This window comes from Trichechus manatus, unplaced genomic scaffold (genome assembly GCF_000243295.1).
Source record: "Trichechus manatus latirostris isolate Lorelei unplaced genomic scaffold, TriManLat1.0 scaffold00031, whole genome shotgun sequence".
NCBI lineage: Eukaryota > Metazoa > Chordata > Mammalia > Sirenia > Trichechidae > Trichechus > Trichechus manatus.
Window position 1 is genome coordinate 12,944,833 of NW_004443967.1, and position 15,300 is coordinate 12,960,132.

At 37.2% G+C, this 15,300-nt stretch overlaps 1 protein-coding gene across 2 annotated transcripts in view; it reads right to left on the reverse strand.

The window, feature by feature from the left end:
• Window positions 1-1,585: 1,585 nt before the first annotated feature.
• Window positions 1,586-15,300, reverse strand: part of LOC101360315 (uncharacterized protein C10orf88) — a 14,754-nt gene continuing 1,039 nt past the window's right edge. Inside the window, exons 2-6 of one of the 2 annotated variants that reach the window (XM_004374917.2) lie at window positions 14,409-14,612; window positions 13,363-13,435; window positions 10,190-10,396; window positions 6,000-6,454; window positions 1,586-2,817 (exon numbers count right to left, since the gene is read on the reverse strand). In XM_004374917.2, coding sequence (XP_004374974.1) covers window positions 2,583-2,817; window positions 6,000-6,454; window positions 10,190-10,396; window positions 13,363-13,435; window positions 14,409-14,612 — 1,174 coding nt within the window. In that variant the 3' untranslated portion in view covers window positions 1,586-2,582. Of the gene's footprint in view, window positions 2,818-5,999; window positions 6,455-10,189; window positions 10,397-13,360; window positions 13,436-13,993; window positions 14,128-14,408; window positions 14,613-15,300 lie in introns of those variants that run through there. The other variant, XM_023730038.1, reaches the window with a different exon arrangement.

The window sequence follows — 15,300 nt, forward strand, 5'->3', positions numbered from 1 at the left end:
TAGCTACTCAATATTCAAGAGAAAGTTTCAGAGTCTCTTCTGACATCCATTTTGGTCTTTTCTTTCTTTCCTGTCTTTTTAATGACCTTTTGCTTTCTTTATGTATGATGTCCCCCACAACTCATCTGGTCTTCGGTCATTAATGTTCAACCCATCAAATCTATTCTTGAAATGGTCTCTAAATTCAGGTGGGATATACTCAAGGTTGTACTTTGGCTCTCATGGACTTGTTTCAATTTTCTTTAGCTTCAACTTGAACTTACATATGAGCAATTATGGTCTGTTCTGCAGTAAGCCCCTGGCCTTGTTCTGACTGATGATACTGAGCTTCTCCATCATCTCTTTGCACAGATGTAGTAGATTTGATTTCTGTGTATTTCATCCAGCGAGGTCCACCTGTATAGTCACCACTTATGATGCTGAAAAAAGGTATTTGCAATGAATAAGTCGTTGGTCTTACAAAATTCTATCATGCGATCTCTGGCATCGTTTCTATCACCAAGACAGTATTTTCCAAATACAGATCTTCTTTGTTTTCAACTTTCACATTCCAATCACCAGTAATTATCAGTGCATCTTGATTGCATGTTTGATCAATTTCAGACTGCAGAAGTTGGTAAAAATCTTGAATTTCTTCATCTTTGGCCTTAGCGGTTGGTGCATAAATTCGAATAATGGTCGTATTAACTAGTTTTCCTTGTGAGGGTACGGATATTATCCTACCACTGTTAGCACTGTACTTCAGGATAGACTGAAGATGTACTTCAGGATAGATTGCAAGAGCAAGCCACCACAGTATGACAAACGGACAGAGGAGTGGTGGATGGAAAATGATAACCACTGATAAGTGACCCTGCATAGCTTCTTGACTGAGATGCTTGAATTTCACAAGTTTTTATCCTCGCATTGGGGAACATAACAATGTCAGCCATTTGAAAGAGAAATACATTTAAGGATATTTTGTCTCTGAATTTTAAACAAACACTAAGCTAATTCAAATATTTGGTAACAGTTCCCCTATGTTGTGTTGGCATTGTTCTAAATATTAACAAATACATAAAACTCATAGAATGTGTGGGGAAATCATAAGTTTATCAAATTTTACACTGCCAAATATTACTTTTTAAAATGATGTGACCTTCTTTCCCAATTCCAATATTTCAGCATCAGCTACGTGCAGAAGAAATTCATTATTAGCCTTTCAACAGCCTACAACTATTTTCATTCATGGTCCTTACTCTGAATATAGTGATTGTGGCTACCATCATAGTGAGGCATTATGTAAATCAAAGATCAGACAGCAACTACCAGAAGCTGCAAAACCATTACCCAGAGGGTTCAGCTTCAAGGGAGACACAATGCTCCTGCGTGCCAAAACAAATGCTATCATATAGCTATGTATGCTGTAAATGCCTCAATAAATCAGAAAAAGTGACATACAAATCTGTAAGTGACTGTCATCACAATGTGTTCCATATACTGTGTCAACTTTGTAGTGTGATAAAAATGAACAAATACTATACAAATCAACACTTGATTTAAAGAACATTCACCAAAACATTAAATGAGTATAAAATAATCCCTTTTATAAAAAAATAAAACATTTTAAGCAAAGAGTAGTTGAAAAGGAAACCTTTCTATATACTTAAGTAGTTTCCAGAGTGAATGCATTTATTTTTCAGGTACAAACAGATCACCTTTTAAAATATATACAATAGTTATAATTTCTGAAAATTAAGCGGCCAGGGAGAACAGTGATTTCCTTGATTATACGCTTTAATTTCAGTGCAGAGCCTCAACATTTTGCACGATAAAAATATCAGAAAAGAGCTTTGGAAAGAACAACCTGTCCCAGCACAAAAAAAGGAGAGACTTCCTTGTATTTTCTGAGCTTACTGAGATAACCAAGACTCTCTTTGCTATTTTACATCAAACACCAAATCCAAAGTAATAATCCTAACAAGGAAGAGGCCAGCTCTGATTTTCACTTCTCCAACTACTGCTACAATGTGACGTAACAAATTATCTTAACAGCACCAGTGTGAACTAGCTTTACACATGCCAAACATCGCATCTAATTATTTATCTGAGATCAACAAGACAGAACGTAAGTTGGTGATCTGAATTAAAGGTTCCAAGTCTTAAGTCTCCAATTTCCTAAGAGCAACCAACTATAAAAAGCAAAAATATCAAATACTCTAAGCATTATTTTTCATATCCTACAACTGTAAAATAAGATCTTTGTATAAATAAAAATACTTCAACCACACACATATACAATACAAACTAATGAACTTCATTAGAAATCCTTATAAACACTTAACAGACAAGTATATATAAATTTCTGTAAGAACGAAAAATATTGCTAGCAAAAATAACTTACGACTCGATCATGTTGACTCAGTGTAACAATACTAGATTTACAATAACAAGAGCAGTAAAAATGAACACTGAGGTAACTTTACGTAAGATGATGATCCTTCAAATGGCGTTAAATACTTGCTTTCCATAAAGTTTTTTGGGTTTTGGCTTTATAATAAATATGTAATAAATATCTGTAGTATATTGTATATGTTCAGTGATTATCGGTCGCCAGTTGAAAGTCTTTCTCCAGAGACAAAATGTCTTAGAGGCATCCCAGGGGAAGAGGAGTTGGAATTTTGCAGCAAGTCCATTAACAAAACAATCTTATTATCTATGTGCTCCTGGAGTTTACATATTCGTTGATCAATGTAGTCCATAAAGTTCTTTTCCATCAGTTCCACATTTTTAGAAAGAAGCTTTTCCAAGCAGGAGCAAACAGGTTGCTCTTCCACTCTAAAAATAAATAAAACAACAATTATCTCTAATATTCTAAAAAACAAAAAACTACTCAACAGTAGCCAACACACATTGCTGTTACTTTTCCCTACAACTGTACTATTTCTTTACAATGTATTTTCAGATTCTAATATGCACACAAAACTGCAATCCTGATTGTCTAAACACGTTCTTATTTAATTCCATAAACATTTATTAAGTATACAATTGAAACAGGAATACAAATGAAGATGGTAGAATCTCTATCCTCAAAGTAGTTTCTAGGGACCTTAATAATTTTGAGCTCCAAAGCAAAACTGATCTTGCCGAATTTAAGGTCTCCTTGTATATCTTCCAAGTACTTCTCTAAGCAACCCTGAATTTAAAGTTTTGTCTTTTTTCTTCCAAACAACCTTACTAAACTACTGGGAAGTTCTTTTCTAACCTGTCAAATATGAAAACACTTAATAATTTGTTTTTGCTTTTTTGTGCCAAATATTAAGAACTCTTTTTCTAGTCCTAGGTCCCCAAGATTTTCTCCTGTATTTTTTTCTAAAAGTTTTATGGTTTGATGTTTTACTTGTAAGTCCATAATCCATTTTGAGTTAAATTTCTGTATATAAGGTATTAAGGTTAGGTCAAGGTTCATTTTTTGCCTATGGATATCCAATTACTCCAGCACCATTTGTTAAGAATTACCCTTCCTCCACTGAACTGCTTTTGCACCTATGTGAAAAATCAGTTTGCTATACTTGTACAGGGCTATTTCTGTGTTCTCCATTCTATTCTATTGATTTACATGTCTGTCTTCCAATACCACACAGTCTTGAATACTGTAACTATATAATACATCTTAAAATCAAGTAGTGGTTTTCCTTTTTCAAAACTTTTATTCTACTTCCTTTACCTTTCCATATAAATCTTAAAATAATCTTATACATATTTACAAGAAATCTTGCTGAAATTTTGATAGGAATTGTGTTAAACCTGTACACAAATTTAGGGAGAACTGACATTTTTACTATGTTGAGTCTTCCAATCCATAAACATGGTATGTCTCTCCATTTATTTAGGTCTTCTTTGATTTCTTTCACCAGCATTTTATAATTTTCAGTATACAGACCCTCTACGTGTTTTGCTAAATTTACACCTAAGTATTTAATTTTTTTTAGAACAATCTAGTTTTGTTATCAGGGTAATACAGACCTCATTAAATGAATTGGGAAGTCTTCCCTCTTCTTCTATTTTTGGAGTAAAACTGGTGTTAATTCTTCATTAAATGTTTGGTAGAATTTTATAGTGAAAACATTGGGGCTGAATATTTCTTTTTCATAAGCCTTCCCACTACAAATTCAGCATTTTTAATGGTTATAGGACTATCCAGATTATTTACTTCATCTTGACTGAGTTTGGTAGTTTGTGTTATTTTAAAGAATCCCTTATTAACTTTTTAATGGCTTTTGGATCTGTAGTGATATCCTGTTACATTTCTGATATTGGTTATTTGCATCTTCTTTTTGTCTGTTAGTCTTGCTAAAGATATACTAATTTTATTAAAATTTTCCAAGAACCAGTTTTTTCCTTCACTCATTTTATTTTCCTGTTTTCAATTTCATTATTTTCTGCTCTTATCATTTCCTTCTTTCTGCTTGTTTTTGGTTTATTTTGCTCTGCTTTTCCTAGTTTCTTGAAGTAGGATTTTAGATTATTGATTTGTGACCTTTCCTCTTTTCTAATGTAAGCATTTACTGCTGTATCTATACTCCTCAGTATTCCTTAGCTGGATCCTACAGATTTTGATACTTTGTATTTTCATTCATTTTCACGTCACTTTTTTTTTTCCATTGAAACTTCCTCCTTGAACCATGTTGGTGTTGTTAGCTGCCATCAAGCTGGCCCCCGACTCATGGTGACCTCGTGCACAACAGAATGTAATGCTGCCCAGTCCTGCACCACCCCCGTGATCAATTGCAGATCGATTTTTTGTGATCCTTAGGGTTTTCATTAGATTATTTTCAGAGAAGTAGATTCCCCAGGCCTTTCTTCCTAGTCTGTATTACTCTGGAAGCTCCACTGAAACCTGTTCAGCATAACGACATACAAGCCTCCACTGGCATACAGGTGGTGGCTGCACATGAGATGCACTGGTCAGGAATTGAACCCGGGTTTCTTGCATGCAAGGTGAGACTTCTACCACTGAATCACCAATGCCTCCTGTCATGAACCATAGATTATGTAAAAGTGTGTTGTGCCATTTCAAAATGTTTTGGAGATTCTTCTTGTCTTTCCATTATTAATTTCTAGCTGGACTCATTTATGGTCAGAGAACATATTTTGTATAATTCCAATACTTTTAAACTTGGTCAGCTTTGCTTTATCACTGAAGATATAAATTTATCTTTGTGAATCTTTCATGGGCGCTTAAAAAATGTGTATTTTGCTACTGCTAGAGTCTTCTATTAATATCAATTAGATACTGTTGGTGGATGGTGTTACTTAGTTCCAAATTAATACAACTAACTTATATTCAGAGGAAAATTCTAAGCCAAGAGAGGTTAAACAGTGTGGCAAACTGCTTAAGCCAGGACTATGACTAGAGTCCTGAATTCTAGTTAAGAGCACTATTTCAACACATTATATCTATGTAAAGGAGAGGGAACATACTAAATACCCATTCCTAATCAAACTTGTACTGCCAAAATATGAGACCATGAGATCAAATGATAAGGGCCTATACTCTCCACATAATTCATAATCTTTATACCTTGTTGATACCAAAATTAGCCTAGGCCAAACATGATCCACAAAGAATTTGTTATAAAAATCTGCTTAACCCCCAAAGCCAAAATACAGTACAAACATAAATAAAAACAATACACAGAGATTATGGCTCCATAATCCACTCCATACATGCAGGTAATCTTCTACTCACACACTCATCTGACACTTGTACCCCTTCCAAAATATTCCTGAGAAGTGCTCAATACCTCCAGTTATGGGCACTTACTTCCCTTCAAAGCAATCCATTTTTCTCAGAAGAATATTTATTCCCAATAAGCACGTTAATGATAAAATGTAAAAGCTCCTAAAAGTATTTCTGGAAGCAGATTTTTGGGCAGTACACATTAAGACAAATCTCTTTCCCTTAAGCCAATTCTCCCACCTATCAAATCTAAACCACATTTGTCTTAAATACTTACACAACACCAACAATGCCTTCACCAGGCTTGGCAACCTTTTCCTGCCACTCTCTGTTATTTCTCACACGGAGATGGTTCACCTGACCACATAAATTCTGAAGAAAAGGAAGCAACTCAGAGTTAGGTATATTTGAGGTGTCACTTGCTTTCTTTGGTAAGAAAGAAGATTCTAAATTTTTAAGATCATCTTCAAGCACAGTATGGCTTTGCGGCACACTTGCACAGGTGTTGAGGTTTGAAGTATTTCCTTCACCACATGGCTGTAAATTTTTATCAATGCAAGCTTTTAAGTCTTCAGTCACTTTTCCAGATGTCAATCCGGTTCTAAAAGGAAAAGGCATGGAGGATGACTTGTCTAAGGCTCCTGAAGTAGATGACAATTGTAATCCAATCATATGCTTGTATCCAGTATTTCCCGAAACAGACTGAAGCTGCTCTCCAAAGGGAACACAATTCTAAACAGCGAAAATAAGGAAATGTTACTATTCATAAAGTAACAATTAATAATGATAGCTGACTTCTGGGGTGATTACTATGAGTCAGGCACTGTGAATTCTCTCATTTGATCCTTATAACACCCTTATGAGGTAGGCTACTATCCCAGTTGAGGAGATCAAGCCTAAAGTGACCTGGTCAGGGTAACACAGCTAGTAAGCGGCAAAAGTGTGACTTGAACCCAGGCCACATCTCCAGAGGCAGAACTTTTAATCATTTTACTGTAGTCGTTCCTAACGAAGAAATTAAAATACTAACATGCTGACTAAAATGGCATCGGCAGACTTTAGGATTTCCACTAAAAATGGCTGTGGAATTTGTGGTAATAAAATTTAGTATTCTCACAAGAGTCACAATCAAGGGTAATTTTCTTACAATTAAATTAGATCCTGCCCCGACTCTCAATATATGGTAAATCACTCATTTTTACCCTGGCATATCTTTGGCATCTAGTTTTTCATGGAGGCTACACCAGAAAGTTGTACTCCTCAAAGTTAAGATGTTCTAGGGATACATTTGTGACATTTAAAATGAGCTCCCTCTTGGCTGTGTCTGCTTTTAGAATTTGTAGGACAACAGAGTTAATGTTTTGTGGCCTCAGCTTAACTGACTGCGCAATATTATTTCAAACGAAAATTCTGGTTCACATGTGAGAGAAGGGCATGTCCTTGTTATGCCTTTTAAATTTTTAAGAAGAGAAAAGCAAAACTATCTCCAGCGTGTTGTTGTGTGCTGTTGAGTTGATTCCAACTCACATCAACCTATTAAGACAGAGCAGAACTGCCCCATATGGTTTCCTAGGCTGTAATCTTTACTGGAGCAGATCACCAGGTCTCTTCTCCCAAGGGACCGCTGGTGGGTTTAAACTACTGACCGCTCGGTTAGCAGCGGAGTGCTTAACCACTGCACCACCAAGGCTCTTATCTCTAGAATAGCTAACTGTTAATTTACATGGCAATATCCTATATTCAAAACAGAATTCTACTATCGATTCTTAGGAGGAGACATCATCCCACACTTACTGCTGCTCGTGAAAGATTTAAAAAAAAAAAAAAAGTGGTCAAAAGGTCTCTGATGAAACTGTGATACAGGTTTGGAGGGAAAGGCTACTGTAAATGGGGTGGTTGGGTGAGGTCTCATTGAAGCTGAGATGTGAATAAAAACAGCCAGCCATGCTAAGATGTACAAAAAAGAGTGCAAAGGTCCTGGGATAGGAACAAATTTGGATATTTGAAGAATACACACATCAGAATGTCTGAAGCAAGGTGACCAAGGAGATGTGGCAGATGAGGCTGAGGAAGTGAGCTGGGCTCAGATCACAGAGGACAGGATGGAAAATCTGCACTGATTCTAAGTGTGATGGGAAGCAGTCAGGGGGCTTTACACAGGGGAAGGAGTTGGTCTGAATTACCCTTTGAGATCATTCCCATTGCACTGTGGAAATGAATTGTCCTGGAGTAAGAAGACCAGTTAGGACCCTCCTGAGGGAGTGAGGTGAGACAATGATGGGGGAGAAAGAAAAGCACAGATCTCTGCATTTTCTGAAACTCTCCCTTCCACAGTGTCCATGATAATCAACTGCCCTGGTTCTCCTAACTCTGCTCACTGCTTCAATAATTAATAGTATTAAATTAATATTTGTAAACCTCAAAAAAGTTACATGGAGTGCTTTATTTGTACTGTTTTTTTTTAAATTTAATTTTATTGTGGTGAGATATACATAACAAAACATTTGCCATTTTAACCATTTTTAAGTTTACAATTCTGTGACATTAATTACATTCACCATGTTTGGACTGTTTCTTTTAAACTCACATTAATCCTGTGATCTTAGCAGTATTATCATTTAGATTTTATATATGAGGAAATCCATCCTCACAAAGATGAATCAGCTTGCCAAAGAACACAGAATTCATCATTTCAGGACTAGAACTTGAATTCAGTTCTCCCAACATCAAATCTCTTCTCGTGCTATTCTACCACACTCCTGTCTTCTACTCTTTTTTTTTTAAAAAATAATATTTTTTGTGTTTAAGGTGAAAGTTTACAGAGCAAATTAGATTCCCATTTAACAATTTCTATACAAATCATTCAGTGATGTTGGTCACATTTCTCACCATGTGTCATCATTCTCATTCATTCCATTCTGGTTGTTCCATTTCCAGTACTCTAGTCTCCCTGCCTCATCTTCTCATCTTTGCTTTATTTTCGACCATTTGGTCTCATATAGATGAGTTTTAAAAGGAGTTCATTACTCATGCTTTATTTTACGAGCCAATCTGTTATTTAGCCAAAAGATGACCACAAGGGACAATTTCGGTTTAAGGTTTAAAGCTTATCTCAAGGCGATAGTCTCGGGCAGTCCTCTAGTCTTAACCAGTCCAGTGTCTGGACTTTTTAAGAATTTTAGCTCTGTTCTATGTTTTCTTCCTTTTCCCTCTCGCTGTATCCTGACCAAATGCAGCTATTGTCCAAGGATCTCGCTTCCTTGCTTCAGTCTCTCCCCTCACACTTTCCCTGTTATCTAATATGGATACAGCTCTCAAAATTCCCTCCCAGCAAACCTGGAGACTCACTCAACCTCGCCCAGTCCCGTGTTTCCAGATGCTTATAAGATCTTTCCAGGGAATGTTCCCTTCACATCCAAACTCAATATGCCCCAAATTAAACTCCTCTTAATGTGTCCCAGATGTCCTCCTCCCTAGGTTTCCGCTTCTATTATTGGCCTCACCATCCTCAAAACCTCAATTTCATGCTTGACTCCTATTTTTCCTGCAGTGTCAATATTCAGTTGGTTGACAAGCTCACTGTTTAAGCATCTCACAATCCAGCATCATGTTACTATTTCCAAGTTCAGACCCTCATTATCTCTTATCTGGGTTAAGGAAATAACCGTGTAGCTGGGTCTCTTTCTCACAGTCTCACTTTCTTCTGATTCATTTTTTCTTCTGATTCACCTTATGCATAACAGTGGATAAAAATTTCTTAAACATAGCTCAAAAATATCTACAAACTTTTAAAAGATCATGCAAAGCTCTCTATGATCTAGTCCCAATATACCCTTAGACTTTGCCTTTGTTCCCGGGAAAATGAACTTCTTCCCCTAGTTACAGCCTATTCCTTCTACTTTTGAACAATTTATCCATACTAATCTTTGTCTGGAATTGCCTCCCTCCAAATTTACTTGCCAAATCCTGCCCCTCTTCTTCAAAGGCCCAGATAAAATGTCATTTCCTTCAGGAAGCCTTTCCTAATCACTCATCCTTCATTTACATATGCTAACTCACCTAATGAGATCGTAAAGATCCTTAAAGACATGTTATAGACGAACTGATCATCTCTGTACCCTCAAACATGCTTGAATCAGTTCATTGCTCATTTTGAAGGTATTTACTAAATACTTGCTGAACGAATGAGTGAATGAATTCATGGAAAATTGTGAAAATCTATAGTCAGAACACTTTGTAAGTGAGTGGATCTATATACTGTTATGTTTACAAAGCTAAATAAAGATAATAATTAAATCAATAAAAAAATTCAAAGAAAAAATTCTAAGTCACTACCAACCAGAAACCAGTTACCGTTGAGTGAATTCCAACTCATGGCAACATCGTGTTTCACTGAACATTCTTATTAAAAGCAATCTGTTTTGATATTTTGTAATGATATTTAGTAAGAAATCCATTTCTACTTACCCTCTGCTGAAACCTAACCATATCCATCAACTGTTGCGCTCCAGGTAACAACTGTGACCCCGTGGACTCCATTATGGTTTGAACCCTGTATAGATCTATCCTTGATCCTAGAGCAGAAGAGCTTGGTGAAGAATTTGCCGAAACTGCTCTCATGTGTACCACAACTTTACTGATGAATATACATTGCTTTTCACCAAAGGAGAGTAACTAGTATAAAACAAAAAATGTTCCAGAAAATAATAATATTAAAACAATCATCATTTAAGATCACTTCTTGGTATTACTTAAGGAGAGTGAAGTATTCAAGAATCCAAAAACTAACCTCAAGTATATTTTTAAGTGTTCTCTAAAATAGTCATAGAAAAATTTCCAATTTATTATGAGGCTCAGAAGAACTACTTAAATGTAAAAAGTTCTTTCAAACCAAAAGATTACAGGTAAGATACAAAATGGGGATAAAATAAAGTTTTAATTACTTATTTAAGAAATTAAAAATAAACTATACCAATATGAGACCTTAACACACTGCAACTTGCCATAATATCATTTAATACAAAATAAGGCTGGAGTATCCTTAAGGCCACAAAATGGCTGCTAACAAGGGGCAGCTATGCGGCCACTAAGCACTTCGCAAGGTCACTTCAATATGGGTTCCTAGGATACACAAGACAGGTCGAACATCAAAACTGCAAGCTGCTCAGAAAAGAACAGGGTGCTCTGGTGACAGGTAAAGGGACTTTCCAGAAGAGGAAATTTAAGAACAGACCCCCCCGGTAACAGCAAGAGAACTTTCCAGTGGCACAGCAGATGTAACTTTCATAGAGGATTAAAACAATGCTTACCCTTACAAGACTGGCTCAAACTAATAGCTGAATAGTTAAAACTAACCTGGGCTCCACCGGGGCATAAAACGTAGCCCCAGAGACCACCTAGTTAAGAACCATCCTCGGAAGGACAACCACCCAGCCAGCCGGTTGTGTGACCCCCTGCAGGGTGCTCTGCCATCAGTACCACTGCTGCGTTGTCTTGTAAGAGCACTGCTTAATACGCTGCTCCAGCATCAACAACTACGCCTCTAGACTCATTTCTGGTGTTCCCAAACCCTGAGGACTGCGTCACCCCTTGGGACCCTCTGTACCATCCAGACTTCCCAAACATGACAAAGGCTATCCAGAAGTCCATCCAAAGCATTTACTAAAATACTAAATATAAGTCAGTCTTTTAATATTTAGAATTATAAAGAGATTGCTAAGATGATCTAACATAAATGGCTGACTTACACATAAAAAAGATGATGTTGGGGTGGTTTTCTCACCTGTCAAAGGATTACCCAATTGGTACAACCAGGCCTGGAGCCTAGCTCTTCTGGCTTCTCGCCTAGCAGTCTTTCTGGGACTTAATGCTGCCTCATTTCATCCACGCTTCTGAACCAAAAGACATTTCATGTGTGGTATGGACAGCAGAGTAGCAAAGTGGAAAGGGAACAGGCTTTAGAATCAGACACACCTGGGTTCAAAATATGGCTCTGCTACTTACAGCCTGTGTGACCCTGGGCAAATACCAAAACCTGAGTCAAGAGTAAAATGTGGGAGGATAACAATGATTCCACGTGCTAGTGGTGAGGATTAAGTGTTAACACTTCCAGTACCTACCACTGAGTAAGTGCTCAAAAACATGCATCAGTAACTATTATTATTGTTTTAGCTTTCATATACTATTGTCCCAGAACAAGATTTCACACAAACCCTAGGATTTCCCTAAATGAAACGACCCTTTGAACTCCTATGTACTTCAAAGAACAGTTATAAAACATTCACCTTCAGAGACACGCACAGATCCTCATGTCAGAGGAAGACAGAGTGCAAACTAGACTCATGATCAAAAAACTCTGGATGGCACAAAGAATGTGACTGTCCTCAACAGTCAAGAAAACACCTCACTAAATTTATACCCTCACTGCCCAGACCTCCCTCATATCCCCCTCTGCTTTTTAATCCCCATAGCCTGTCTCACCATCAAATATTCTACCTGTTTTAGTCATTTAATCTACTTACTAGCTGTCTCTCCCTCCACCCCCCACTAGATTATAAACAATGTGAGGGCAGGCATTCTAAGTTATTTTTCAATAGTGATTCCTAAGTGCCTGGTACAGTGTCTGGCATACAGTTGGCACTTAAAAATTTACTGAATCAATCAATTTATTTAAACCACTTCAGAAGTATTACTATTACTTGTTGCTGTCGAGTCGATTCCAACTCATGGGGACCCTACAGGACAGAGCAGAACTGCCCCATAGGGTTTCTAAGGAGCGGCTGGTGGATTTGAACTGCCAACCTTTTGGTTAGCAGTCAAGCTGTTAACCACTGCGCCACCAGAGCTCCGCTATTACTATATATTACCTAAAATAATGTCTTGGAATAATCAGTTCTGTAAGTTTGCTATCTGCTTGCTATAAAAATCATTTCTTTTTTTCCTATTTTAAAAATGAAGTCTCATAATCGACTATGAAATCAATAGTAGGTGTACAATTTTAGAGAGAAAAAAAAAATCCAAGGATTTATTTTCTTCATCCTCCTAATTCCACCCATGAGGCAAGACCAAAGTGGTAAAAAGACTTGCCCAAGGCCACTCAGCCAGTCAGCAACAGAGCTGAATTAATACTCAGGGCTTTGATTTGTAGCTCAGTACCTTTTCCCTAGACTCCATTGACATCACTAAAGTTCGCCTCAACAATATTTTTCATGCTCAAGACACCAGTCCTTTCACTTTTGGGTACTCCTCATTGTAACTTCTCTAATTCTGTTCCATATTTCTTGACATAATGGGGCTAAAAATACTTGTGCTTTTCTTGGCAGCACAGTTTTATATAAAGGTGCAATAATGTTTAGCTCAGTTTCCCAAGGCTTCAAAACACAGCACTACTGTATTAACAACAGCACATGCCATTACATTTCCATAGCTAATAAATGGTCAGATTGTAAATGAAGAATTCAACCTTAAAAAGAATGATTTTTTAGAAAAGTCATTCTTATAAACATGTTTACTAAGTATTTCTGAACTAAAATTAGGGTTCAAGTTGGACAAAATGCATTAGCAAACCAACAGAAAATAAGTCTATATATTACAAAAACAAACACAATTGTCAAATTAGCTAAAATTTAGTGATGACTTACCTTTATTTTACAAGCATGTGTGGAAGACTCCAACTTTAAATATTTCTTGAACAAAATAATCTTCTCATATTTGCTAAAAACAGAAAAGTATGCATTTCTTCTTACTTTCATACATTATCACTTTTAATAGTTACATTAAAAAAAAACTGTTTCTAGGCCAGCACTTAAATTCTGAGATTCAGTTTACCTGGTAAAGAACTGGGGTTCCCTACTCAACTGAACTGGGGATAAACACTGTGTCTGCCACTTACAATGTGGCATAATTAGATAGCGTATGTACAATCGTGTAGCACAGACCATATATTAAAGTTCAATAAGTATAGCTATTATTTCCAATATGCATAGTATATAAAACAGTTCATATTTTGAGTTATATTAAAAAAAGAAAGGACAGAATCTTTGTAGGAGACCAGAAAAAAATCCTAAACTACAATAAGCTGAGTAACAGGTTAAACAGGCTGGTGTGGCACAGTTTCAGATTCATGTGACATTTACAGTAAAACCTGCAAAAGCCAGAACCTGTGTAGGGTGAAAACCTGTCAGAGAAGGAAAACTCAAATATTTTCCACTAAAATGAGCAATAAAAAAGTGGGAAGACTGCACCCTGTCAAAAGCAGAAAACTTTCGAGACCTGGAAAAACAAGGCAGTCCCGTTGAGTTCCAGCTCTCACAGGTTTCACTGTATAATGGGCTTCCTAAAAGAAAATATGTTCAAAGTTCCAGACTGTCTGACCGATTCATTTCTGGAAAACAGACCTCTGTGAGCTATAGAAGAGAAACAAGAAAAAATTATCAAGACTTCATTCTAGTCCAGAATCTTCCAGTAACTAGCTATGACCATCCACCAAGTGACCTCCGGTCTATTATCTCTAAATTTCCACACCGATAAAAATAAAATCATCTAGAGTCTCATTAAGATCACTTAAACCTCTCAAAGTTCTATGCCTACTGGTATATTTTTTTCTTCTCTTCCCTAAAGTCTGCCCCCAATGCCAGAGAATCAAGAAATACTGCAAAATCTACTTCTGCATGTCTAAGTCACAAACCTGTTATCCAGAAGAGTACAAACATTCTTGCCCCTACTGGTCCCACAGTACTCCTCTCTTAAGTACACCTCCATATTTCTTGCTGAACTTAAAATGCCAATAGAAGCGATTTCTTCACCTCCAGTAGGGTCAAAGTTCAGGTAAAGGAAGCAGGCGTTTTCATCTTGGCTGTTCGGGCTCCTCTTCAAAATCACCAGATCCTGGCTGGAAAAAAAAAAAATTGTTAAGAATATTAGAAGTTATAGTGCTCTAACCATTGCTCTTGACCCAACTGTGAGGCCATAGGGGATGCCTCTTTACCTAATCCATTTATATTTGCATTTGAGGTCCAAGCACCTTGCCAACCATCCAACAAATACTCAATACAGAATTCCTAAGTAAATGATGCCTTAGATACCAGAGCGTACACCTCTATTCTTCCTTGATCCTCTACATTTTGCTCAACTCCCAATAACTGTCGCTCCATTTAATTAAATAAATTAACTGGACACCTTGTGTAGACGAAAGAATGGGGTCAGAAAGGGGGCAGAATGCAATAAAAGGCAAAAGTGTATCTTTTTAAAAATTAAGCTCATGGAGGTTCTCTACAGTTGCACTTTTTTAAAAGCCTTTTTTGATCGACAAGAGGTTTTTATTAACTTCAGAATGGGTACGGTACCCTATTTCTGATTCTGACGAGAGTGCTGATTGTCATGATTAACATAAGGGGGATGTTTAAGACACTCCGAGTGTTCGGGTCACCTTCCAGATCCTTGTCACCACCCCCCTCCACACACCGGGAAGTACTGTCCTTTCCCGCCGGACCCCGCCCCACGCCGGCCCTGCCCCCTGGACACCCCGGACCTCCACGCCCTCAGGGCCACCTCGGCCCTGCCCTCTGGGACACCCCGGA